This window comes from Nicotiana tabacum, chromosome 18, assembly GCF_000715075.1.
Source record: "Nicotiana tabacum cultivar K326 chromosome 18, ASM71507v2, whole genome shotgun sequence".
Lineage (NCBI taxonomy): Eukaryota > Viridiplantae > Streptophyta > Magnoliopsida > Solanales > Solanaceae > Nicotiana > Nicotiana tabacum.
The window spans coordinates 119,781,036-119,806,465 of record NC_134097.1 but is presented as its reverse complement, the minus strand read 5'-3'; the positions used below and the strand labels follow the sequence as shown (position 1 = coordinate 119,806,465).

Here is a 25,430-nt window from a genome sequence, read left to right as displayed (position 1 = left end):
AGTTATGATACCAACTTGTCACAACCCAAAAAAATCCAACTAGTCATGATGACATCTAACCCGACCCGCTAGGTAAGCCAATTAACAACTAACCAATTCCAATGAAATTTATAACACAATTAAATACAAGAAAATATCTGAAACTAATACATTTCTCAAGGACTGGTAGTACAAATCATGAGCTTCTAAGATTAGAGTTTACAAAGATGGTATAAAATAAATACATCATCTGTTCGAAATGTACCTAAATAGATTTTTATACATCTAAGGCTACCATGAACAAGAGGTAGTTACATCTGGAATGCAGGTACGTCTTCAATTTCCAGCTTTCGTCGACCGCAGCAACATCAACATCCAACATCTGCACGCAAGGTGCAGAAGTGTAGTATGAGTACAACAGATCCCGTGTACTCAATAAGTAACAAACCTAACCTTAGGTTGAAAGTAGTGATACGGAGTCCAACACCAATAGATAAAATCATAACAACATAATGAAAGTAATGAAAGAAGTAACTCAGAGATAAAATGCTCAGCTCTTTCACAATTCCAGAAAATATATATGCCTTTTAAGTATATTAGTGAAAAATCAAATCTTTTACCTAAATCGCTGAAAATATGAGTAAGTTTGAAAACTATAATTTTTCTCAAAAAGCTTTCCACAGGCAAATATTTCATTTTCAAATGGCATGAGGAAAATACATCTCTATGCCTATATGTCAATATGTGTGAGAAGTCATGAATGGCGTGATACCGTACAACATGAGGAAAATGCATCCATATGCCTGTATGTCATGTGTGCATGTCAATGCAATGTATCTCAAAGATGAACTCATGTACTCACACTCTCAGAGTACTCAATCTCACTGTCTCACACTGTCCACTTATCATGTTCAACCACTCGACATGCTAAGTCACTCAGTACTGTATATGGCCAATCCAGCCCAGTGAAGATCCATCCCGAATATATACACAGCAACTGACAGTCAGTCACTCAATACTGTACAAGGCCAATGTCCAGGGAAGATCCATCCCTCAATATAAATGCTTCGGACAAGATCTATGTCCAGGGAAGATCCATCCCTCAATATAAATCAACCGCGCTCACTAGGGGTGTGTGCAGACTCCGGAGGAGCTCCTTCAGCCCAAGCGCTATAATCCGCATGGACAACTCATGTGTTGCACATACAACTCACGTGTTGCACTGACAACTCATGTGCTATAGTATCAATATCAGGATCCGCACGGACAACTCACGTGCTGCACGGACAACTTACGTACTATAGTATCAATAACCTCACAATCAGGCACTCGGCCTCACTCAGTCATCAAACTCTCCAGTCCCTCGGGCTCACAATATCATGAAACTAGACCAACAATGATGATATGATGCATCAATAAATAGCAACAGAGACTGAGATATGATATGAAATGAATGAACATGATTGAGTATGAAATTGCAATTTAAATAAATAATTCAACAACAATATGACCTCAGTGGGTCCCAACAGAATAAGCATGAAGCCTAGACATAGTTTCTAACATGGATCACAGCTCAATAACTCTAGCACGTAGAGATTTCATGGTTACATATAAGATCGGGTAACTACACAATACCACAGGGATAACGGAGTCACAATTCACACGCTGCACGCCCACACGCCTGTCACCTAGCATGTGCATCACCTCAACACCAAACACATAACACGTAATTCAGGATTTTATACCTTCAGTACCAAGTTTAGAAGTGTTACTTACCTCGAATCCAGCCAAATCCAATATCGAGCGGGCCAAACGATGCTCCAGAAATGCCATCCTGCGCATACCATCCTCCGAATGGCTCGAAACTAGCCAAAAGAAACTCAAATACATCAAATAATGCCAAAGGAAATAAATCTATCGATAAATGTTGAAACTTTAATCAAAAGCCCAAAATCATCCAAAAAGTCCAACCTGGTCGTGTACTTCCGAACCCGACAAAACTCATAAAATTCGACAACTCATTCAATTACGAGTCCAACCATACTAGTTTCACTCAAATCCGACTCCGATTCGATGTTCAAAACTCAAAAATCACTTTACGAAACTTTAGGCTAAAACCCCCAATTTCTCTTTAAAATTCATCAACCAACTATCAAAAATGAAGATAGATTCATGAAATAAAATCAAAACCAGTGTAGAACACTTACCCCAATCCTTGTGATGAATATTGCTTCAAAAGTCCCCTCAATCCGAGTCCCACATCTCAAAATATGATAAAAGAACCAAAACCTCAAATTAAATAGAGTCTGCCCAGCGAATTCCGCATTTGCAATCAAATCGTCGCATCTGTGACCCCTGCTTCTGCGGTAAACATTTCATTTTTGCGAAGAACCCCTGAACCAACAACCATCGCTTATGCAATCTCCTACCCGCTTTTGCGATCGCGCTTCTACGCACAATGAACCGCATCTGCAATTGCGTAGGTGCGCCCATGCACCCGCACCTGCGATCCTCACGCCCAGCTCCCTCTTTACGCTTCTGCGATGAAGCTTCTACTTTTGCGGCTACGCACCTGCGCCCATGGCTTCATAGATGCGGTCACACCAGAACCTCTGCCAAACTAGCCTTAGCCAAAAATTTTAAAATGCTCTGAACCTCGTCTGAAACTCACCCGAACCCCTCTGGACCCCGTTCGAATATACCAACAAGTCCAATAACATAATACAGACCTACTCGAGGCCTCAAATCACGCATAACAACATCGAAACGATGAATTGCACCTCAAATCAAACTTAATGAACTTTTGAACTTTCAACTTCCATAACTCACGCCGAAATTTATTAAATCAACTCGGAATGAACTAAAATTTTGCACACAAGACCCAAATGACATAACGAAGCTATTCCAATCCACTAAACTACAATTAAAATCCGATATATGCAAAGTCAACTCTCGGTCAAACTTATGAACTTTCCAAACCATTAAATTTTCAACTTTCGCCAATTTGTGTCGAAACCTTCGAGAAACATCCAAATGCAAATCCGGGCATATGCCCGAGTCCAAAATCGCTATCCAGTCCTAACGGAACCATCAAAACTCCAATCTGAGGTCAAATGCTAAAAAGTCAAACTTGATCAACTCTCCAACTTAAAGCTTCAACAATATAAGTCATAATACACCATACGAAGTTACTCATGCCCTCAAACTACCGAGCGAAGTGCAAATGCTCAAAACGACCGATCGGATCGTTATAAATTTTAACAATCTTGATCTTGATCTGAGTACCTCTAAAGTCCTACAACAAGCTTGGAAGTATAACTTCTCCACCGAAACAAACCCTCTTAAAAATTCTAAGATTAAAATAGATATCAAATGCTAAAGCCTCATCACAACACTGTCAAGCTTAACATCGACAGAGCTTTCTTAAAAGCTACTCTACAAGCAAGTATAGGAGGAGTCTTTAGAAATAACAATGGTGATTGGATTATGGGCTTTTATAAGTCATGTTATGCAATGACCTCATTGTAGGCGAAAATGCTAGCATTGGAGCAAGGATTAAAAATAGCAGCAGAGATGATGTTATCTCAAATAGAGATCGAAACTGTCTCCTCATAGATGATCAAGCTGTTAAATGAGAACAACGATTTAGCTAACAACATTTTGCTCAATTGCAGGTTATTAATGCACCAACTAAGAGCCCCAACAATCACACATAACTTCAGAGAAGGAGACGGAGTAGCACATCAACTAGCAAAGGAAGCCGTTAATCACTTCAAGCCTACTAGATGTGTTTACCTTGCTCGTCTCCCACTTTTTGTTGAACCTGAATGTATACTATATTAAAAGCACAAAAGCCCTTAGCGAAATGTCGTTCGTCATTTTTACCTCTTAGAAATTGATTTTACACTAGATAAAATAGTCATTTAATTATTTTTCCTAATATTTAGATCTTTGAAATTAACTAAAACTTAGTTATTAAAATCTTTTCTTATTTGAATTAGGCAAAGATTCCTAATATTTAGGACTTCAAAGTCCAATAAAACTTAGCTTATGTAATTACAGTATCTTCGATACTAAACGTTTTATTTGTCAAATAAATTGTTAGTATTAAATAACGTGAATGAAATAGTGGAGGTACTAATTTCTTGATAGCATAAATCAATTGCTAATTGAGGTCAAAATAAGTACAATACAGAAATATAGATAGTTAAATGTCATGATATCAATTAATGTTGAATAATTTGTTCAATAGTCAATTTCACATTTCTATGTTATATGTGAACTATCTTTCACTTAAGTAATATTTTTTTGTTCATCTTTTTATAACTACATTTATATCTGTATCTATATTTATACTATATTAATATTAAAAGCACGAAGACCCTTAACGAAATATTATTCACTTTTTTTACTTTTTAAAGATAAATTTCACATTAGACAAAACTATAATTTGATAATTTTTCCTAAAATTTAGGAGTTAAAAAACAACTAAATTTTAAGCATTAAATCTTTCTTTATTTGAATTAAGCAGAAAGTTCTAAAATTTAGGACCTTAAAATTTGTTAAAGATTTCAAGTTACATGTATCTTTTCCTTATTTGAACCCTTCCACGTTAAATCTTTTAGTATTATAACTTTAGAAGTATTATTTTATTTATTAAAATATAAAATTAGTTGAATTAGCAGGAAATCAACAAATAGGTGAAATTAGTTAGGAATTACGGGAAAGAAAAGAAAGCACACGAACATATTATGGAGTAAGATTATACGAGAAGGAACATACGATAACAGTTCATTTTGGAACAAAGTCTATTTCACGGTTCAACGTTTTCTTTAATTATAAATTGAATACTTAACACAATCACGTCGAACAAATTATTTTCCCTTTCAAAAGGAAGATTTTGTTCATTGGTTTTTGTAAGGCATTATTTTAAAACTACATTGAATAATTAGAACAAATAAAAATATTTAAGAATATAAAAGAGAGAAAAAATTGTTGGCAAGAATCAATAAAAATAAAGATTCAAAAGAAAAATGTCAGATCAAATTTTCTATTCTTTGAGAGTAGAATGCTTAGTAGAAAAAATTATAGTTGCAGTTAATTTTTTTTTTTGTGATGAGCTAATATTTAAAATTCGAATAATGAAAAAAAAGTTATTACATTTAATGTTGAGGAAAAAATAATCAAGTGTTTAAATAAGTTACCTTTAATTTTGAAAAGAAATAACTAAATCTTTACATTAACTAATTAGCAAAAAAAATTAATTTAGTTCTTTTTCAAATTCATCATTTGAGTAAAATTGTTTTTCAATTAACTAAACTCTTAAGCATCTAAGAACTTTTGTGGTGCAAGATTTTTTTCTTTTCTGAGATTAAATATATTATTTTATACTCTATTCATTTCAAAAAGAATAACACTAAATATTTTTTAGTTTGTTTAAAAAATTAATAATACTTTTAAATTTAAAAATAATTAAACATGAATATTTTATTTTTTCCTTAATGACAAACTTTTATAGCCACTCAAATATTATGGTATGTGCAAGATCACAAGTTTAAAAGTATTCCTTTCCTGCTTTCTTAAATTCTGTATCCAGTTAAACTAAATTAAAGCAGATGAATAATATTAATCTAATCCTTTAAAGTTTTGTATTCATTGATATGGTTACACGCGCACCCTAAGATTAATTATATAGAAACAAGCAAGGGTTATGTAATGGTACTAAGTATTTACCTGCTAATGTTTGTAGTAGTCTCGCTGCTGTAAACAATGGCAATATACTACGGGATTATGTTAGGATTATGTAATGTTTTTATTTAAACCAATATAAGCTTCCTTTTATGTTCAAAAAAAAGAGAAAAAAATCACCCAGGTCCTTGTAAAATGACGATTTAAAAGAGAAGCCCAAACCTTTTGAATATTGCAAAGTCCGCCCCATCAAAATCAAACGTGGACTGCCTCCTAGCTGGAATCCAACGTGTCAACCCAACATTGGCTCACTACATGTGTAACGCAAACAGAAATTAAGAAACCCACCTCACTAAAATACGCAGCAGTGCACACTCTCTTATCCTACACCCATCTTCTCCACAAAAAAGTTCCAGATCAAAACCTCCAAAAACCCTTTAAAAATAAAAAATTTGCTCAACATTTTCCTGCAGTTTCACTGTCTCTAAACCCACGCGCTAATGGCGGTGCGTGCAACAGTTAGCCGGTTTCCCGGTGACCAAGACGCACTGGAAGAATCAGGACTACCGTGGGGGGTAACAGTTTCACCGTTCGCCAGCAAGGACGAAAACGGGAATCCACCGGTTTATGGATCGGGCGGTCACTTATTACCCCGATGTGAGAATTGTTGGGCTTACTATAACACATACTGTGAACAAGAACAATGGGCCTGGACTTGTGCACTTTGTGGGACCCTTAACGGGCTTTCTTCTCAGGCCGTAACCCGTTATTCGCTCCCTGAATCTTGTCCGGAGAATTTATCTTCGTTTATTGACCTTGAATTGCCCAGTAAGTGTAGCACCCTTTAATGCAAAATTTGATATTTGAAGATTCCCTTTTGTGTAATTTTGGGAATTTAGATGCACTGTTTTGAATATATTTGTTTTTGGATTGGTTTAGTGGATGAATCTGAGGAAATGCAGGCGCGACCTGTGTATGTGGCAGCTGTTGATCTTGCTTGTAAGTTATTATTACTAGGATTTAAGTTATTAATCCATCAGTGTAATATAACTTAGTCGTACCATTTACTTTAAGTTAAATAGAGTTACGTGCAGTTAGCTTTTAAATGACCTGATGCATATAACTTAAACTAGTATATTATTGCTTTAATTTGATTGTGGCAGTTAAATGATGTAGGGACTATGCAATTATTTAATTTAGAGTATTGAAGGGATTTTTCTGCCTTTGATTTGCTGAAATGTTTTAAATTTCAAACGTGGTTTGTGGTAATCACTAATCTCTATGTAGTTTCCAAGGATAAATATTTTATTTTGAAGCGAAAAAAACAAGGTATCGATTGTCCCAAATCAACCCAAATTCAGTTGGTTGGTTTGTTGAGTTTTATGGGAATGGAAGTGTTGTGGTTGTTCGTGTTTATGAAGGTTGTGGCTTGTTGGGAATTTGTAGGGGATGGATGTCACAGCTTAACATTAAAAAGAATGTTAAAAGGTTTAGTTTTGGGAGCTGTATTGTTATGCCTAGAGACAAGACGCTTAGCTACAAGCACTCCTACACAGGTCTTACTTTGTAGATAATGGTGTTAAAGTGCACAAAGGGTCAGTAGCAACTCTAACCAAACAGGGATATTACAATAGATTATGCAGATGGAAAATGACAACTGAAATCTATCTTCTTGTCAGATTTCATGTCAGTTGGCCTTCTTTGTTGACACATGTATGTGTGTAGACTATCATAGTTAAATTTTATTGTCATTACTCTCACTTGGCATACATTATTTCCATTGATCTTTGAGAATTATCTTAGATTTTACATTAAGAACTGATGCATTTTGTGGAAAGTAGATGCGGAGTATGTTGCTGTTATTGATTAACAGGTGTTAAGTTCTTATGCAGCATCGGAAGAGTTTTTGGAACTTGTTAAAAGTGCACTTTTAGCTGCTTTAGAAGGTTGGTTATTGACACATCTTTTGAACATTAAGTTTATATTCTTTACTAGACGGAAGTTTAATGTTTGTTTTCTTTTGTCTTTTGATCAAGCTCTTGGGCCTGGATCACTATTTGGGCTGGCTACATTCAGCCATAAAATAGGTTTGTATGATGTTCAAGGGCCAATTCCAGTGGTGAAGAATGTTTTCATTCCTCATGATTCTGATAGTGCCCTGTCAATGGAACTTCAGGATGTCATGCCCCTACTTTCGTTTTTAGCTCCAGTATGTTTGTTTGATTCCTTTCCCAGTGCTTTTCTTTTTCTATCTGGACTGTAATGGTGTTTAATTTTTCAATGTCAAAAGGATGAACATGCAGTAGCCTTAAATCAGTGATTTGTTGTAGGTGGATACCTGTAAGGACCGCATCGCATCCGCACTTGAAACATTGAGGCCAACAACTTCATGGGAAAGGACATCAGGTGCAGGTCAAGGATTAGATGGAGTTTTTCTGGGTGGAAGAGGTTTTGGAGCTGCAATGGAAGCCCTTTTCAATTATCTTGGATCAGAATATGGAAATACGTTTGCATTAGGTATGGCAATTTCACATTTCTTTCTTTGTGTCAGAGACAATTAATGATGCACCTCTTGTTGGGTTGCTTTTTGTTACTGTAATTTATTAATTCAGGCATCCTTTTGTTCTTGCTGAATCAGCCTTTTTCCAGAATGGACAGCAAACAGAGAATCTTTCCACTGAATTAGTAGTTCCATAGTATCTTGCTTAAAGATATTACTCAGTGACTGTTTTTTTCCCCCCAATTGAATCAAAATGCAGCTAGAGTTTTTGCTTTTCTTTCGGGTGCTCCTGATATTGGAGCCGGCCAACTAGATACAAGACGGTATGGTGAGCAGTATGCTAGTAAAGGAGAGGATGCAGATCGAGCTTTACTTCCTGAACAAACTCCATTCTATAAAGATCTGGTACTAGCATAGTTCGTGACTTATTGATTTTAGCTAATTTACATTTGAACATTAAGCATTAAAATGTATTTCAATAGGCTGCCGTGGCTGTTCAATCAGGTGTTTGTGTAGACATATTTGCTGTGACAAATGAGTATACTGATTTAGCATCACTGAAGTTTCTGAGTATCGAGAGTGGAGGCTCCTTATTTTTGTATACGAGCAGTGATGACTCCACACTTCCTCAAGACATGTGAGTATAATACTTGCTATTGCTATGATTATGTAATGTATGTGAGCTTTTAAATCTAATTCATCATTAAGTTTGATCTGAAGTTTAAGAATATCCCCCCCACCCCCACCCCCCAGAAAAGAAAAACCCCACCTACGCCATACATCCCTCAAGTTTGTAGAACTGTACTCAAAACTCCCCTGATTAACTTTTCCATCTCTATTCGACGGACATGTTCCCTGCTTGTAATGAAAGTGTCCTGCTGGCCGAAAAACCTAACTTATCGCTGAAAAAAGTACCGCTTTGGCTTCACTTCACAGAGACGTTCTGTGCAATATCCATTTGGATCTCCTTCTTGCGGAACAAGCTTTTTCTTGGTTTCAAAATTTCACCAATTTGCGCACTTAGATTTCCCCTCGCTAAGTCTTTGTTGCATCAATTAGGGATTCAAATTTGTAGGTTCAACCGAGCATCAACCATCTCTAACACCCAAATTAGGGCATGGAATCCTAAGCTCCTTGTTGATTTTAGCTCTTCCCTGTGATTGCGCATAGGTATAGGGTCTGCTGCTCCTGGATGGCTTTTTCTGGTTATTGAGTGGCTAGAATTTGCTTCTAATGTGTGTGCTTATTGCGGGGAAACAGGCATATGGCTTTTGGATTTAGCCAACTCAGAGCATTTCTAAAAGTTTCTTTTTCTTGTGTTGGGGATTAGTGGAGATGAAGTACGAATTTGGTGTTTAAGGTTAATTCTTTTTTTTTTTTAAATATAGGAGTTTCAATTTTGGTGTCCTCGCAGGATTTCAGATGGTATAATTGGTGATTTTTCATATGTAAATAATAGATGACAGTTTGTTTTGGAAGACAAATCCTCAAGTCTAAATCATATGTATACAGATGAAAGAAAAAGAAAAAGAAAGGGCAAAACCAAAAGAGAAATTAACGAGGGATCTTGTGTTAAGTTTTTGCGAATTTGAGGGATTGTGTCTATGGGATATAAAGGATGTTCGTAAGCCTTAGGTATGAATTAGGTTGAAGTCTTATCATATGACAGGTCATTTGTTGATAACTGGTTGTTACCAGTATAAAGTAACACACCAGTAATAACCATATATTTTTGTTCCAGGGTTTACGTTTGTCAGTTTACATAACACTAGAATGATATTCGTACAGGTACCGCATGTTAAGTCGACCATATGCTTTTAATTGTGTCCTAAGGCTGAGAACTTCGTCAGAATTTCAACCGAGTCATTCTGTAAGATCTCTGCTATCATTTTTATTCCACAGATTCTTATTCTACTATCTCGTTTGGCTCATAATACTTGCACTATTCCCTACAGTATGGGCATTTCTTCCCAGATCCGCAATATGAAAATGTCCAACACATAATTTGCTGTGATTCTTTTGCTACATATGCCTACGATTTAGAATTTGCAAATAATGTTGGATTTTCCAGGTAACATATCTTCTGCTTTTTGTACTCCTTTTCCAAAATAATTTTTTTGCTCATTGTTTCTTGTATGAACTGCTAATTATTACATGGAACGATGCTTGACTAAAAAATTGATGCTAAATTTATTTGCACTAGAAGAACTTTTGATAAAAGCAGTGCTATTGGCCCCTTTAGTAAAGCTACGTGCTGGTCTTAATGACACCAAATTAAATTTGTTTGTTTTCTGCTTTGGGGTCCAGACCTCAGTTGTGGGATTACACTGGGTTGGTTGGTTGGTTGGTTGGTTGGTTGGTTGGTTGGTTGGTTTGTTTGTTTGTTTGTTTGTTTGTTTGTTTGTTGTTGTTGTTGTTGTTGTTGTTGTTGTTGTTGTTGTTTTCTGCTCTGGGGCAATGCATTTTATGGGTTCCTCTGCATCTTGCACGCATTTAAGTTTTTGCCAGTTCCAGTGAAAATCCCTTGTTGAGCCAGATTTTTAATTTTGCTAATAATACAAGAATACTTTTCTTCTGCAGGCATACTTCAGAATTGCCTATGGTGCAAATTGCTTTTCAGTATACTGTTGTTGTCCCACCAGATGAACTTGCAAATGCAGGATCAAGTTCTACAACAAGGTACGATTATTCTTACTAGTGGCCTTTATGCTGAGGTGATCATCAAAGATCAAAGCTTTAAATTTATTCTTTTGTAAATATAATATTGGGTTTACTTAGTAGAACTCAACAACAAGAACCATAAAGTATGCAATTATATGTTGCATCTGGACAAGTGTCTTGGCAGTTCTGTTTTGGTTCTAGTTTAGCTTTTCCTGGTTGGGTGCTTTTTTTGTGATGAAGTAGTTTCATTGATGGCATCAAGAAGATGCACAGTTTACAAAAGATGGTAAGTAGAAAAGAGAGTTTGTTAGCTCCAGTTCATGAAGTTCTATGCTAAAGATAAGAAGCTAACAAAATCCATAAAGTCATCAGGGGTATTTACAGGGCATAGATTGCTCCAACCGAATAAACATAAAAGAGATCTAGCCTTAATGGAGTGGTTTGCAATTGATATTTCATCAAAACATATGCAGTTCCTTCTTGTCCAGACACACCAAAAAATGCATGCAGGGATCATTTCCAGATTTTCCTGATGGATCTATCAACTTTCTGGAACTCCTGCATTCATAGGCATCCTTAATACTCTCAGGCATTACCCAACTGATCTGCAAACAAGAGCATGCTCCAGATATCTGCAGCTACTGTACAGTGTAGGAGAAGGTGTCTGTTTGGTTTCTTTACTTTGGTGACACATCTAAGGTTTTAGCAGTGGATGTTTGACAAGCCACATACTATATATGGTGTTTGTACCTCTCAGCCCCAAGTAAAAGTTGATTCAATTTAAAAGTATATAAGCGAACCAATTACTTAAGACAGCAAAGGAATGATCTAGAAGTAGAGAATTCTGGAGCTAATGTCTGTCAGAATTGCAGCTTATCCTACCATTTCTTCATAATGTTGCATTCCTCTGGTTTCGCTTTACCTTTTTTCTTCTTTTTAATTCTAAAACTTTTTCTATAATTTAAAGTGCTCTAGCTTTGAGCAAGAAATAAGTTTCTTTTTTTGCTTTTCTTTTTCTGGTGGATACCCTTTTGGGATCATCTTCTATTAGATATGCTCTAAGCAGTGGATGTGTTTGTGCAGAACAAAGCATTCCCTCAAAAGGAGATTAAGGATTCGAACTCTGCAGTTTGGAGTAGCTCATAGCATAAATGAGATTTATGATGGTGTTGATTCTGAAGTGGTGCTTTCATTACTTGTCCACAAGGTATGTCTTACTTTCCTTCATACTTCACTTTAACCGAAATTCATCAGGGCTATTAACTGGAGTCTCTTAGGATTTGTCTCTTTCTATTTCGATGTGAACTTGCCAGCATTTTTCGGTAAGTTAATTGATACAAGGTGGTGTTAAGTGCACAGAATTATTATAATACAAATATGCTTTTAGAATTGTGTTGTTAAAGGCTCGTTTGAAGTGCGGTTAAACCCTGAAGTTAAGCAGATTGGTGTTTTGCCTCACTTAGGCAGTGTATAGTGTTGGCACCAAGACGCTATGGTTGCGCCTCATAGCCCATGGATTTGTTCTTGAAGAGTGAATCACTAGACAATAAACTTAGTTGAGGAAGTAATATATTATCAACTCTTGTCTATTTTATATGGCATTCTATTCCCTTTTTGGTCGCTTGAAAAAAGATTGACTCTATTTCTATATTTCGAAACTCTTTAATTTTAATATTCCTATTTTGCTCATCATACATATTTAGCTTATGTGTCAATACTTTTTTTTGATCGGTGAAGTATTTTATTGATGTAAAGCAAAATTCCAGCATTAAGGAAATGTTGATGCCAAGTACATCCAAAAGAGAACTTCACAATGGGTGTTAAGAGCTAAGAAAGTCAACTTATGTGTAACTCTTTCATTCATTCATTCTTAAACTTTGTGTTTTATCAAAAACACTGTCATATAAAATGAAAAGGAGGGAGTATATGTTACTAAAAAGTTGTAAATGAACATTTTAGTGATCGATAATTAGAACCTATAAAGTTATGTAGATAATTAGTCGATAAATCTGGATTACAATATTAACACCACAATTTGCATCCAAATAGAAAATTAAAATGATTTTTGAGCTTGATAGATACGATTTTACATTATATATTTCTTTAATTAAAGTTTTTAAAAGTTGCTTTTTGATAGCCGAGAAATTCCCGGGAGCCAATAGGTCATGATTCGAAACTCGGCAGATAATGAGCCTGCCCCTCTAACCTTAAATACAAAGCTTTTTTCTGCGGCATGGTCCGAACTCGTAACTTGTGCCTAACCCTGCTACATTTTTACCACTAGATCAAAGTCCTGAGGACTTGGTTTTTAAAACTTTTTTGCCAACATAACTGGTATTTGTGTTTATTATTTTTTTAAAGGCCAAATACATAGACAACCCCTTATCTCTGCCATATTTTTCATCTAGACACTTTAACTAAACCTATAACCTAGTGAACACTTAATATGTGTTCAAACTGTACCTATTGAATACACTTTGATGACATGGCAAGTTGTGTGTTTGTCACCCAGCTTGAGTGCGTACTCAAAATATTTAATTCCAATGGAATAATTTTAGACTTTGCCCGGAAAAATGCTCCGACGACTTCTAGCTTCTCAGTCTTCCATTTTCTTTCTCTCTTTCCCCTCAACTCACACGAATCATTTTCTACCCAAAAGCCTTAGTTTCTGACTAGATCAGTAGATCTAAAGCCTTACTTCCACTAGAGATTCATCACCGGCGACCTCCATAGTTTCAATCCAGATCCGGGATCAAAACCGAGCCCTTCCTCATACTATTTCTCTGTCTTTTTATCCCTAATCCTTTCCTAAATGCCTTTAGAAACGATTTCACTTTTCTCCATTAAACTTAAAGCTTTGATTACTTAAGACAGTAAAGAGAGCATAAGGTGGTGCCCGGAATTTGTATAGCGTGGAGGAAGTGGGTTTGCCGGTGATACCGTGATAGTTGTGTTTTTTTAATTTTTCTTATTTAATGACCTTGCCAGAAAAATGGCCTTATCAGAAAAAGTGAAGCTTAATTCGCCGGAATCCTTTTTCGGTCATCTCCCTTTTCTTTCTGATTTTGATTTTTTCCTTTTCCTTTTGCTGATGTGTCTTTGTATAATTGGTTTTACTTTCCATGTCACAGAGAATGATATTCGCGTGCCCTAAGTTATTTAGAATCGTAAAATATGTGTTCAATAGGCATAATCTGTGTATAGATCAAGTGTTTAATTGGTTATGAGCTTAGTTAAGTGTCTAGATGAAATATATGGCCAAGTTCAAGGGACTGTCTATGTATTTGGCTTTTTTTAAAGATAATTTAAACTTAATTTCCGTGTTTTTGTAGCATACACAATAGATCTTGACGCTTTTCAGGTTTTCACCTTGGACAACTCTAGAATCCCCAAGATCTGGTCAACTATTGACAGAACATGATAGTTCTTGTCTACACAAAAAAGTTTAAGTAAAGGGATCTTGACTTTATGAGTTGAGCTCTCCAATACTTCAGAAGCTTATCTATTCCTCCTCCATATTAGCTAAAAGATAAATAAAGGTTCTGTTTTTCTGATAGTGATCCTTCTTGCTTTAATTTTGTACATCTCCAGCTTGGTATTGTCTCAACTTGTGGATGTTTTGTCGTTTGCTTAAACAACAATCACAGTCCAATGTTTGGGGATCAATATGTTATTTGATCGTTACCCAACACAGCTTCTCTTTTCGACCCTCACTATGCTACACTCACAAACAAATCAGTAAAAAATTAATAACACTAATAAAAGATAATCTTACAAAAATTAAACACTCCAAAAACCTTTTGGAACAAAACTTTAAACTTCAGATTCATCTACTCCTAACATAAGAAGTCTACTCTATAAGAAGTCTACTCTATAATATGGGTGAGCAAAACCAAAAGAATCAAGATGTCATTGATAGGAGAAAACTTGTATAGAAAACTTGTTCTCCTACCTTCTTTTTGATCTTGGAGAAATTTCCTGTGCGCTTCTGGCCCAACTTCGCTTGGCGCACAGATTTGTAACTGTGGGGAGTATGGGCTGCTGCTCTTCGCTCCTCCCAACTTAAATACCATACCATGTAATGGTTATAAGCCGTGATACATCTAGTGCTAGATGCACTGTTGTCAAAGGCGCGCTTAAAGCACGCTTAAGCTCTGAAGCGAGGCTCAAAACATGTTGAGCGCTTCGCCTCGCTTTGTGGGTGCTTTAGTGTCGCATCAAGGCTCTAAGGCATACTTTTCCTTGCCAGTGAGTATAATCCTGAAAATGTGACATTAAATAATTGATATTTCGCTTTATTGTTAAAAAATTCAATTTCTTTGTCCATATATTTGTTACTCATGCTTATAATTATTAGTCTTGGACTACATATACATTTTCTAACTTTTTCTCCGGTTGCGCCTTTTTTCATTAAAGCCCGCGCTTTAGTTGCACTTTGTGCTTATAGCCCCAACGATGCTTTGTATCACTTCTTTATCGCCTTTAATGGTTGTATACACTACCAAAATCCTCTTTCTTGCGGCAACTAAGTGAGACCTACATGTACTGATTTGCAAACCTCACGAACCGTTTGATTGGTTGGAAACTAGACTTCAAAAGTCACAATTATTTCCAACATATTGAAGAAAACTCATTCTGGATGATTCCTGTTGATGCTTTGATATCAAAACCTGGCAGATTGATAGCATAATGCACGCTCATCGACAAAAATATGATAAAATGAGAGTAACTCTTGAAATGCCTCAAAACTTATTAAGTCCTAAGCTAAAAGTATTTGTAGAGTATTAGATTTTATCTTTATAAGATCAACACATCATGTCTGTTCTTGCGTATCTGTATACTACAGTAGGCCCATTAATATTAGAAGACAAAATCATGCTTTCTTAATGGAAGTTAAGTTTACTCTTTACTTATGCTAAACAATTTTCCTTTTTCTCAGGTTATTTTAGCCTCATTGGAGCAAGGTGTTCGAGAGGGCAGAATGTTACTTCATGATTGGCTTGTAATTCTTACGGCTCAGTACAATGATGCTTGCAAGCTTATTCAGTCTGGGCATGGAGGTTCAAGCATTGTTCACATTGATGTTGCATTCTCTCAATGTCCTCAACTGCAGCCTTTACCCCGCTTGGTGTTTGCTCTATTACGAAATCCTCTTCTTCGTTTACATGAAGAAGGCGTGCATCCTGACTACCGAATATATCTTCAGTGTCTTTTCAGGTATCAATATCTCCCAAGTGGGTTATTTTCTCATAGTGGACAAGACTAGAGTTTCATGTACTTTTCGTGAAAAAGAGACTAGAGTTTCATATACTTCTTTCTAGCTCTTTTATGGAATGGTGGGGAAGAGGGTGAGTAGGGGTGATATAGGAGGTGGGGTAGAGGTTATGTCATTGCAATAAACTAATTCAGCTACTGGTGATACTTGTTTTTAAGTTTCAACTGGAAGTTAGATATGCAGAATGCATTCTAGGTTAACTGTACTTGTGGAAACTAAGGGAAGGAAGAGAAAGGTAAAGTGCGAAGAAGGAAAAGAGGAGCAAAGAACTGATTCGTTTTTTGAAAGGCTGCTAGCAAGAAGCAATGCGAGAAGGGAGCTTTGGTACAAATCTGGTCCAGGACAATGGGATAAGATGGAACTACAGTTTTCAAAGTTGGGGGTTTAATATTTATGAAGGAACCATATCAGAAAGAGAATTCAAAGGCCTCAGAGAAAGAACGAGAGAGTGATCAGCAAACTTAGTCTAAGGAAAAGGGATCAGATAAGTAGCTGGGGACTGAAATACTCTTTTTGGAGATTCTGGGCCTTTGAACCCTCATGATTTTAAGGGAAAAAAATTTGGTGGGCCCAAAACGAAGCTTATCTGTCTCTTTTTCTCTCTATACTTCTTCTCTTTCTTAAACCAAAAATCGGAACGGAAAAATCGAGTACTTTTCTCTTCCCTTCTCTGCTTAAAGAAGTCTTTGCAATACTTTAAATATCTAGATGAAGGGATCAAAGCTCTTTCAAGTAGTTTCTTCAGCCTTTACCTATTTTTTAGTATGGACATGGACCTAGTGATACCCAAACCCTTTGTTCCTTTATAAGGATGCAGCTTTCTTTATTAACTTGTGTGGCCTAATAAAAGTTGATTTATCATTCTCTGGAATGAAACTTGTGTGGTATTTACATATTAATCCAAAAAATCTGGTCAAATAGAGATGGTACCTTTTTTCCCATGTGTTCTGCTTAAACATCTCTTCAACAGCTGATTGGCTTTCTTTTTTAATGGTGGTGCATACGAGAACTTTATGTTGTCTCTGGAGTAGGGACATTGTAGTTTTTGTAGCTACATTAAAAGAAGAACAGACTGAGAAAGTATGATTTTTCTTCATGTGCTCCTTAGAAACATTAGCTTTAATTGCTGGGTGCGACTCTTTTTTGCTGATAATTTTTGTGGATGATGGCTGGTAAATCTAATTGTTAACTACTTTGGACTTTTGATGCAGTGGACTAGAACCTTCTTCTCTTAATCGTGCTATATATCCATTGTTAACCTCATATGCCTCGCCAGACAAACAAGCATATCCTCGACATTCCCTGAGCCGGGCTGCACTGATTACAAGCGGCAGCCCGATATTTTTTCTGGATGCATTCACAAATCTTATTGTGTTCTATGCTTCAACAGCAGACCCTTCACTTCCTTTTCCACCACCTCAGGACTGTAAGTAACGCGCATTTTTTCATTGTTACATTAGGTGTTACTTGATCCATAGTGTGGATGCATTTTGAGATGTGCAAACGTTGATTTTGATAACCAGGTTTACTGAGAACAACAATAAACAAGCTGAAGCAAGATAGATGTATCACCCCTAAACTTACATTTATCAAGGGAGGGCAGGATGATGCGACATCATTTGAGAATTATCTGATAGAGGAACAGGATGTAGAAGGAAGTGGCTTCACAAGCATCATGGGTTTCGTTTCATTCCTTGAGGAGATTAATCAAAGTACGTTGGAATACATGAAATAAGTTGCCTCAATTCTTCTGTAACACAGGTTAGGACAGGAAGCAGGTTCCTCCAAACTTACTGTACAATTGGGCCAGAACAGTTACATCGTCTACAATCATGTACAAACACTTATATCTTAGCTTCATTCCGAGAAACTTTTGCAACGAAGGGTTACATGTAGCATCACACCAAGCGATGATTACTTACTCAGAGCAGTTTTACTGATGTCACCACCCACCACCACATCTTCATACATTTTTCTATTGCCCTACTGGTTCAGCTTCAGACTGTAGGTTTGCTCATCCAAATTTTGTACCAGAAGCTGGCTCAAACTGCCCTTTTTGTGTGGATAATTTGAATATAGAATAGATATAACTTTAAGTTCTGAGCTTGGAAATGTTGTTAAGAGTGTCTGCTTTTTCCTCATTCTTGTTGGTCATGTATTTTCCCCCCTGTGGATCTCTCTTTTTGTTCTTGTGAAGTACAAACTAGACTGAATAAACAAACTAGTCTCTTTTGCAACGAATGTTTGTGAGAAGTTAAAAGTTTTTTTTTTCTTTCCAATTTTGGAAAAAATGGTAAGTTCTGTTATTACACGAGTTAATAGCTCGAAAGATGAACTTACCACTTGGAAAAAGTGGTAAGTTCCATATGTGACTGGCCTCTTATTCCAAGGCCTGGGACAGATTGCATTAGGCTCTTAGGATCTTGCTCGAGTTCCAAATTAACATATTCTTAAATCAATTCGGAGTGATAAATCTTCAAAGAGAACAACCTTTATTAAATACATAAAAGTGACAAACAAAATTAAACTGGTGAATATGAAAATTTAACGTTTTAAAATTGACAAGTAGAAATACTTTAAACTAAAAAAAATTGAAATTAATTTAGTAAAAGAGACACCTCAAAAGTAATAAGTCTTCTAAATTTACAATTTTAAGTTTACTATTTGGAGTTTAGTTACTTGTTTCTTTGTAAAATTGATTATTTTGACAATTCTCGAGGCGTGCGCCTTCAAATTTTACCAATTCTCTTCGTTATAACCAATTGTGAAAGTTTACGAAACAATGGTTATCAAAAGCCAACCAACGTTGATCTTCAAATTTTGGGAATTATAAGATCCAGCCTAGCACTCACAACGTAGGACTCACACAAGAAGATATTAGGGTGAAATTTAAAAATAGCAAGATTTACAAGTGGTAATTAAAAAATAGCCACAGTTTCAAAGTAATCGAAATTTAGCTTCTTTTCTTGTAAAGATAAATCTAAACGAAAACACTGTTCGAAATCCGAAAAATATTCCAGCATAATAAACTGGAGTTCCAGCATAATATATTAGAGTTCCAGTATAATGTACTGATCCAGCATAATATGCTGGAAGTTCATACACAGGTGCTCCAATCTCCAGTATATTATGTTAGAACTTTTCGTGTGTTGGAGCTCCAGCATAATATGCTGAAAGTTCATACACAGGTGCACCAATTATCTAGTATATTATGCTGGAACTTTCCGTATTGCAGCAAAATAGTGGGGAAGTGCACGATTAGCCACTATTTAAAGATGTCTTTATTCTTTATCTACGGTTTAGGATGTATTTACTTTTTAGCCAATGCTTAATAATCTTTTACCCGCCCGGACGAAAATACCCCTGATTTCTATGCTTGTAACTCTAAGTTAAGGACCAAGTGTCATTAATTTTTGAACTTCCAACTTTAAGTTCAGGACCAAGTGTCCTTAACTTATGATCTTGTTAATGTAAGTTAGGACTAGCTGTCCTTAATTTATGAGCTTGTAAGTCTAAGTTAAGGACTACTTGTCCTTAGTTTTTGAACTTGTAACTCTAAGTTTAGGACTACCTGTCCTTAACTTTTGAACTTGTAACTCTAAGTTCAGGACTACATGTCCTTAACTTTTGAACTTGAAACTCGAAGTTCAGGACCACCTGTCCTTAATTTATGTGCTTGTAACTCTAAGTTAAGAACTACTTGTCCTTAATTTTTGTGCTTGTAACTCTAAGTTAAGGACTACTTGTCCTTAATTTCCGTGCTTGTAACTCTAAGTTAAGGACCAAGTGTCCTTGATTTTTGAACTTCCAACTCTAAGTTCAAGACCAAGTGTCCTTAACTTATGAGTTTGTTACTGTAAGTTCAGGACTAGCTGTCCTTAATTTATGAGCTTATAAGTCTAAGTTAAGGACTACTTGTCCTTAGTTTTTGTACTTGTAACTCTAATTTTAGGACTACCCGTCCTTAACTTTTGAACTTGTAACTCTAAGTTCAGGACTACATGTCCTTAACTTTTAAACTTGGAACTCGAAGTTCAGGACTACATGTCCTTAATTTATGTGCTTGTAACTCTAAGTTAAGGACTACCCATCCTTAATTTCTGTGCTTGTAACTCTAAGTTAAGGACCAAGTGTCCTTAATTTTTGAACTTCCACCTCTAAGTTCAGGACCAATTGTCCTTTACATATCTAACTCCTTAATCTGAATTTGTACCTCTAAATTCTAATGGTATAAGTTTCTCTATTGGCCACTCATTTACTTGTTCCACTACAACCACTATTACAGAACAGAAATGTCACTAATCATAAACAATTTAGCCCCAAACAGCAAGAAATTAGATTTGAATGTAAGTACTGGTTATTTATTACTACTAGTGTTCTTTGCTTCAGAGAGTAAGTAAGATTTGAAATGCTTTTCAGCAGCATAAGTACTCAAAAGTCGAATAGAACCAACAACCAAGTAGGTAGGTGATTTCAAAGTTACGAGGCTTATCTATGAACATAGGCATGCATCGAACTTGATAGAGAGAAGCGAGGGTTTGAGAAGAAAAGCAATAGAAGAAAAGGTAAAAATATCTTTTCATATTAATTTTAATAGAGTAGTGGCTATTTTTGCTCAATATTAGAATTGCTGGATAAAAAATAAGTACCACCTCAAATAGTGGCTACCCCACGCCATTTACACCAAAATAGTGGCTATTTTTTCATGACTTTACAAAAGTTGACTATTTTTGAATTACCAGTCCAAAAACTAGCTAGCCCGTGCTATTTTTACAAGATATTAAGGTATTGGAGTGTTACAAAAGGTAAAGAATCAAGCTTGAAGCTACAATTTGTAATTAAGGCCCATTATACAATTAAGACTCATTTGGCTATTTTTGGAATAGCTTCAAGTAGCAACTATAAATAGCTAAGTTTAGGGTTGAGTTAGGAAGCTAGATTTTGATGAATAAATATCATGCATCTTTATCTCTCAATGAACCTTATTTAGATTTCCATTTTATGGATCCAATTATAAGTTCAATCTCTTTTTCTTTGGATTGACTGTCTATTCTCTCTTCTGATTTCTGTTCCCCCCTCCTCTAATTTCTTGTGTTATCCTTTTATCCTATCTTGTTTCTTTACTTGTTTATTTTATTTGCTTCCACGTATTTGAGTTTGTATCATCTTGGTATCATAGCTTGGATTAGTAATTATTCCCATAATCATGGTCTAGGATTTGATTTTATCCAATAAAAAGAATTCATAAAAAAGTTTCATTTGTTCATTCCAATGTTTTACCCCTTGCTTGTGTTCGCTATTCTTTTGAGTATGGATTTGTAGTTTGAAGTTGAATCGGATCTGGCCAATCATCTCTTAGCTGATTCGCTGAGTTGAAGTCCAAATAATACTGATTTTGGGAGTTAAAAGTTGAAGAACAATATCCATAAAAAAAAAAATCATCGTTGATACAATTTTTATATGTCAAGTCCTAATAGCTACACAGGATAGTACGTGAGGCTTGCAGAGGAATACTTAGTTTGTTAAGAGTTGGTTATGATAAATAATAGTCAGGTTGCACATTAGTCCCTAGCCTTTGTGGTTATTAATCTTTTATTTACGTTTTAGTCCTTCTCTTATTTTCCCAATATAACAATGTAATATTCATTTGGAAGGGTTATATTTATATATGAAGAATTATCTCTCTTTTCTTTCTCTGAAGTTTTTCCTCTATTCTCTCTGCAATTTTCCTTAAATTTCCCTGCAAAATGCATCAGTGGTATCAGAGTTTCCATCTTTGTACTGCGGGAACGCTCATCGATGGCTTTTGATATCTCATAAGTTCTTAATCGTTTGGATCGAATAGCTATTGACATAGTCAAATTCGAAGCGAGGCAGGACCAACTCGAATCGGTCCTTGAGAAATCATTTCGTGAGCTCATATATGAAGAGCAATTGGTTAAACCTAAAGGGTCAGTGATTATAGACAACAGAGACCAAAAGCTGTATTCTCCGACCAAGGGACCTCTCGAGTATTGTTACTCATACTTCTATCCATACCAGTTCTTCGTCATCTTTACCCAGTCTAGTTCGTTTGTTAAATCCCTTAAAACTCTGTCGACAATAGATTCTAAACCTCTGGCACTGATTTTACCTCGGCCAGCTCTTGCTAGTCAGCCACAACTCAACCCTAACCCAATTCCTGCAAATCATATGTCGCTTACCTCCCAGTATAGTCAACCTTTCTATAACCAAACTTACCTTTCCACCTCACAAATTACCCTTATCTTTGTTGACACCTAATTTTTGACCCTATTTGAATTTATTCCCACTTTTCCCACTTATCTCGTCAATACCTCACTTTCACTTTCCCTCGCCCCCACACCGGTCCCTCATCCCACCTTCTTTTGTCCCCCATTTTTCCTTGTCCCCTTTCACTTTATATCTTTCCAACTCACCCATGTTACACTCCAACAACAAGACAACTTTTACCTCTCCCCCTTTTCCTCATTTTCTTAAGCTTCTTCAACACACACATGGTCATAGGCAGCAAGGGGATCTCCCCAACTCTCTCCTCTACCCATTTTTTTCCAAATACACTCACCCTCCCAAAAATGCGGACAGAGTATACCTTCGATATACACTTGATATACCATGGGTATACACGGGCAGAACACCCCCCTCCCCAACGGATCTCCTTCTTTCTTTCTTCTCAAACCAGAAAACAATGACCTTTTCATCATCAAGACCAGCCTTGAAGCTCTAGTAATTCAGCCATCAAAAATCCGTTCAAAACACATCAAAACAAGCTTGAAAATAGCTCCGTTTTTTTTAGTCAAAACGACCTCTAAAATAGCATCAAAAACCTGTTGCAAACAGCCATAAAATCCACCCATAACACCACCCAAAATGAGCCAAAAGATCTGTTGAAATCGGCTAAAAGAAATCGGAACAGATGCGTTTGGATTTTCGTCGCAGGTCGAAGTCGCTAGTCCGGGTTTCCGTTTGAGTCTCCGTCTAGTCCGTTTGTAAATATCCATAAAAACTTTGAAAATATGAGTCCAAAAAATATTTTCGCTTTTCTTTAGAAGTGCTTTTGTAAATAAATAAAAAACTCAAAATCTAAAATATTTTCTTAAAAGTGCCTCTTTCGAAAATTAAGAGGCGACAGCCAAAATCCAAAGAAAATATTTTCTTTCTTATTTAGAAAAAGAGAGGATAAATGAAAATTCAAACAAAAATATTTTCTTTTTTACTTCTAAAATTCTCAAAGTTCCAATCAAAAGAAAAGGAATTTTTAGAAGTCTTTCTTTCAAAAAATAAAAATAGAGTCAAATTCAAAAATCCAAAAATATCCTTTTCTTCTTTTAAAGCATTTTTTTTAAAAAAAAATTTCAAAAAGAAAAAAAGAGTTAGTTTACTTACTCCATTCACGATCTCCCGAACTACGCAAGATCTGATTCATGCGGGGTCATGATACGTAGGCAATTCCCATCGGATTCGATCATAGCTATAAAATAAATTGAGTGAAAAAATAAACTGAAAAAAAAAGAGAAAGAAAATTAAGTAAAAAGAGAAAAAGAAAAAAATAGTGAAAAAAAGAAAAAAGAGAGATTGACAAAAAATAAAAGAGTAAAAAAAAGAAAAAAAAACAAAAAAAAAAAAGCGGCAAAAACAAGATCAAGAGTGGTTAAAGAGAGGCAGGAATAAAAGAAAAGAGGTACATAGTGAAAAGGGCTAGTTTAAGGCCGGGATGAAACATGCAACTCGTTCAAATACATGGTAGAAACGTTTAACTGTTTAGGTGCATTGCATCCCAACGTGCGATTTCCTATATGTTAAATGCCTCAAAACTAACAAGGTTGTGTGTGTGAGTAAATCAGCCAGGTTCTGTTCAGGTGATTGGTTTTGTTGGTATGCATTGATGAATGCGCAACCTTACACGCGGCCACAAATATTATCCACAAAACTGAGCTCCACTTCCCAGAAACGTCCATCCTTACCAAGCTCCATATAATCCTCAATCAGATGTTCCCCGGTACAATCCTCGCCCAAGAGAGCCTTTCAGAAAGAATCAGTTCACCCCTATTGGTGAATCGTATTCAAGCTTGTTCCAAAAGCTGATTAGGCTAGATCTATTGCAGCCAGTGGACCAAATTCGGCTGAACCCCGAGTCCCCACCGCACTGAGTTGACACTATATGTGAATACCACTCTGGAGCAGTGAGGCACAGTACAAAGGACTGTTGGACCCTCAAAAGGGCAGTTGAAGATTCGATTGAAGCTGAAAGAATTATTTTTCGGGATGAAGAAGCTCCTGATGTGATGAACAATCTGTGGCCTGCCTACAACATCGGGCCAATAGTCGGAATGATTTGTGAAGCTGAGGAATTTGATCCGACATTGAAGGCCATTGCAGAGGCAGGAGAAAAGCCAGAAAATGATCACCAAGCATGAAAGTTCCCCATTAGACGGGAGTCTCGGTAGCTAGTCTTGCTATCCTTTCTGCGTCCGGATTATCTCAGGGTGTGATCCGGATGATTTACTTTATTGTCTTACTTTCTGATGTAAGCCCTTCTATCTTCAAAAATTAAAATAAAAAAAAAATCAAAATCAAAACAATCAAACAAAAAAATCAAAAATCAAATGAAATTAATATTTCATTGTCTAGGAATGTTTCTTTTTTCAATCTTGTCATTTTCTTTCTTATTCTCTTTTTAGTTCTGTTAAATGCAGATTTCAAAAACACGACATGCTTGCGGACTTCATGCCCGGATCCTGAAAGCCGTCAGACCTCGAAATAATGAATCAAGGATTAGATCGCAATGAAGATACGTTTAAGAAAATAAAACAAAGAGTTGAAAAAGCTGAAAGAAAATTGGGTCCAGATTGGAAAGGTACATACATTGCAACAAGAGTACTGCCAAAAGAGTGCGTTGAACTTGGGACACATCGAAGAAATGTCCCCGAAATAACTGTCAATGCAAATGCAGTCAAAAGGTACTTTGTTTGATCTTTCATATAGTTCTAATATTCTCCGGTTGGGATGACGAAGGTTTTCATTCTCGCTACCCAAACACTATCGACCCTTTGCAAACCCTTTGAGCCGGTTACCATTCTTTGACTACCCTCTTTGGAACCTGAAAGTGTTGTTGAAAAATGAAATAAAAAAGAAGAGAAAAATGAAAGAATTGGAAAAATGAAAAATGAAAGAATTGGAAAAATAAAAAATGAAATAGAAGGAAAAGAAAAAAAAGGAGAAAAGACGAAGAAAATGAAAGGAAAAAGAAATGAAAAGGAAAGGAAAAAGAAAAAGAAAACAAAATAGAAAAAAAAACACAAAAAAAAA

The 25,430-nt window shown here is 35.9% G+C and overlaps 1 protein-coding gene across 1 annotated transcript; it reads left to right on the top strand.

The window, feature by feature from the left end:
• The first annotated feature begins 6,028 nt into the window (after positions 1-6,028).
• On the top strand, positions 6,029-18,340 carry LOC107767726 (protein transport protein SEC23 D). Its single transcript, XM_016586811.2, has 14 exons — positions 6,029-6,495; positions 6,607-6,666; positions 7,560-7,613; positions 7,704-7,876; positions 7,998-8,184; positions 8,427-8,572; positions 8,650-8,804; positions 9,956-10,037; positions 10,123-10,238; positions 10,748-10,846; positions 11,912-12,035; positions 15,768-16,045; positions 17,315-17,529; positions 17,627-18,340. The coding sequence occupies exons 1-14, from the start codon at positions 6,168-6,170 to the stop codon at positions 17,836-17,838; spliced, it is 2,229 nt and encodes a 742-aa protein (XP_016442297.1). The 5' UTR covers positions 6,029-6,167; the 3' UTR covers positions 17,839-18,340.
• Positions 18,341-25,430: the final 7,090 nt, after the last annotated feature.